The sequence below is a fragment of the Bison bison genome, unplaced genomic scaffold, assembly GCF_000754665.1.
Source record: "Bison bison bison isolate TAMUID 2011002044 unplaced genomic scaffold, Bison_UMD1.0 scf7180017858383, whole genome shotgun sequence".
Classification (NCBI taxonomy): domain Eukaryota; kingdom Metazoa; phylum Chordata; class Mammalia; order Artiodactyla; family Bovidae; genus Bison; species Bison bison.
Genome location: NW_011488956.1, coordinates 383 through 711, shown reverse-complemented (window position 1 = coordinate 711; position 329 = coordinate 383). Strand labels below are relative to the sequence as shown.

Here is a 329-nt window from a genome sequence, read left to right as displayed (position 1 = left end):
GTCCTGCCCACCACCTCCGGCGCCCACTGCTCATCCTCCCCCTTCCAGAAGAAACCTGCAGCAGGAAGGTGATCCCAGGTATAAGCTGCTGCTTGGTTTTGCTTAGATCCAGGGAGAAGGGAGATGACACGAAACGCCAGGATGTGAGCTCTGCCTCCTCCATCTCTCCTCCTGCAAGATACAGAGTGGAGAGAGGTGGACGCAGAAACCTGGGAAGAGAGGAAAAGGAGGGCTGGGGGCGGGGAAGGGGTGCTCTAGTTTTTCCCTCCACCAAGGCTGAACTTTTCAGGGCACAAACTGCCGTCTGTTCATCTCTATGTGTTTTGAGG

At 55.9% G+C, this 329-nt stretch overlaps 1 protein-coding gene across 1 annotated transcript in view; it reads right to left on the bottom strand.

The window, feature by feature from the left end:
- The window catches only part of LOC105005307 (complement C4-like), a gene marked incomplete at its 5' end in the record, with an annotated part of 10,085 nt that extends 9,914 nt beyond the window's left edge, over positions 1–171 (bottom strand). The window contains 1 exon segment of the mRNA XM_010863259.1: positions 56–171. Coding sequence (XP_010861561.1) covers positions 56–171 — 116 coding nt within the window.
- Positions 172–329: the final 158 nt, after the last annotated feature.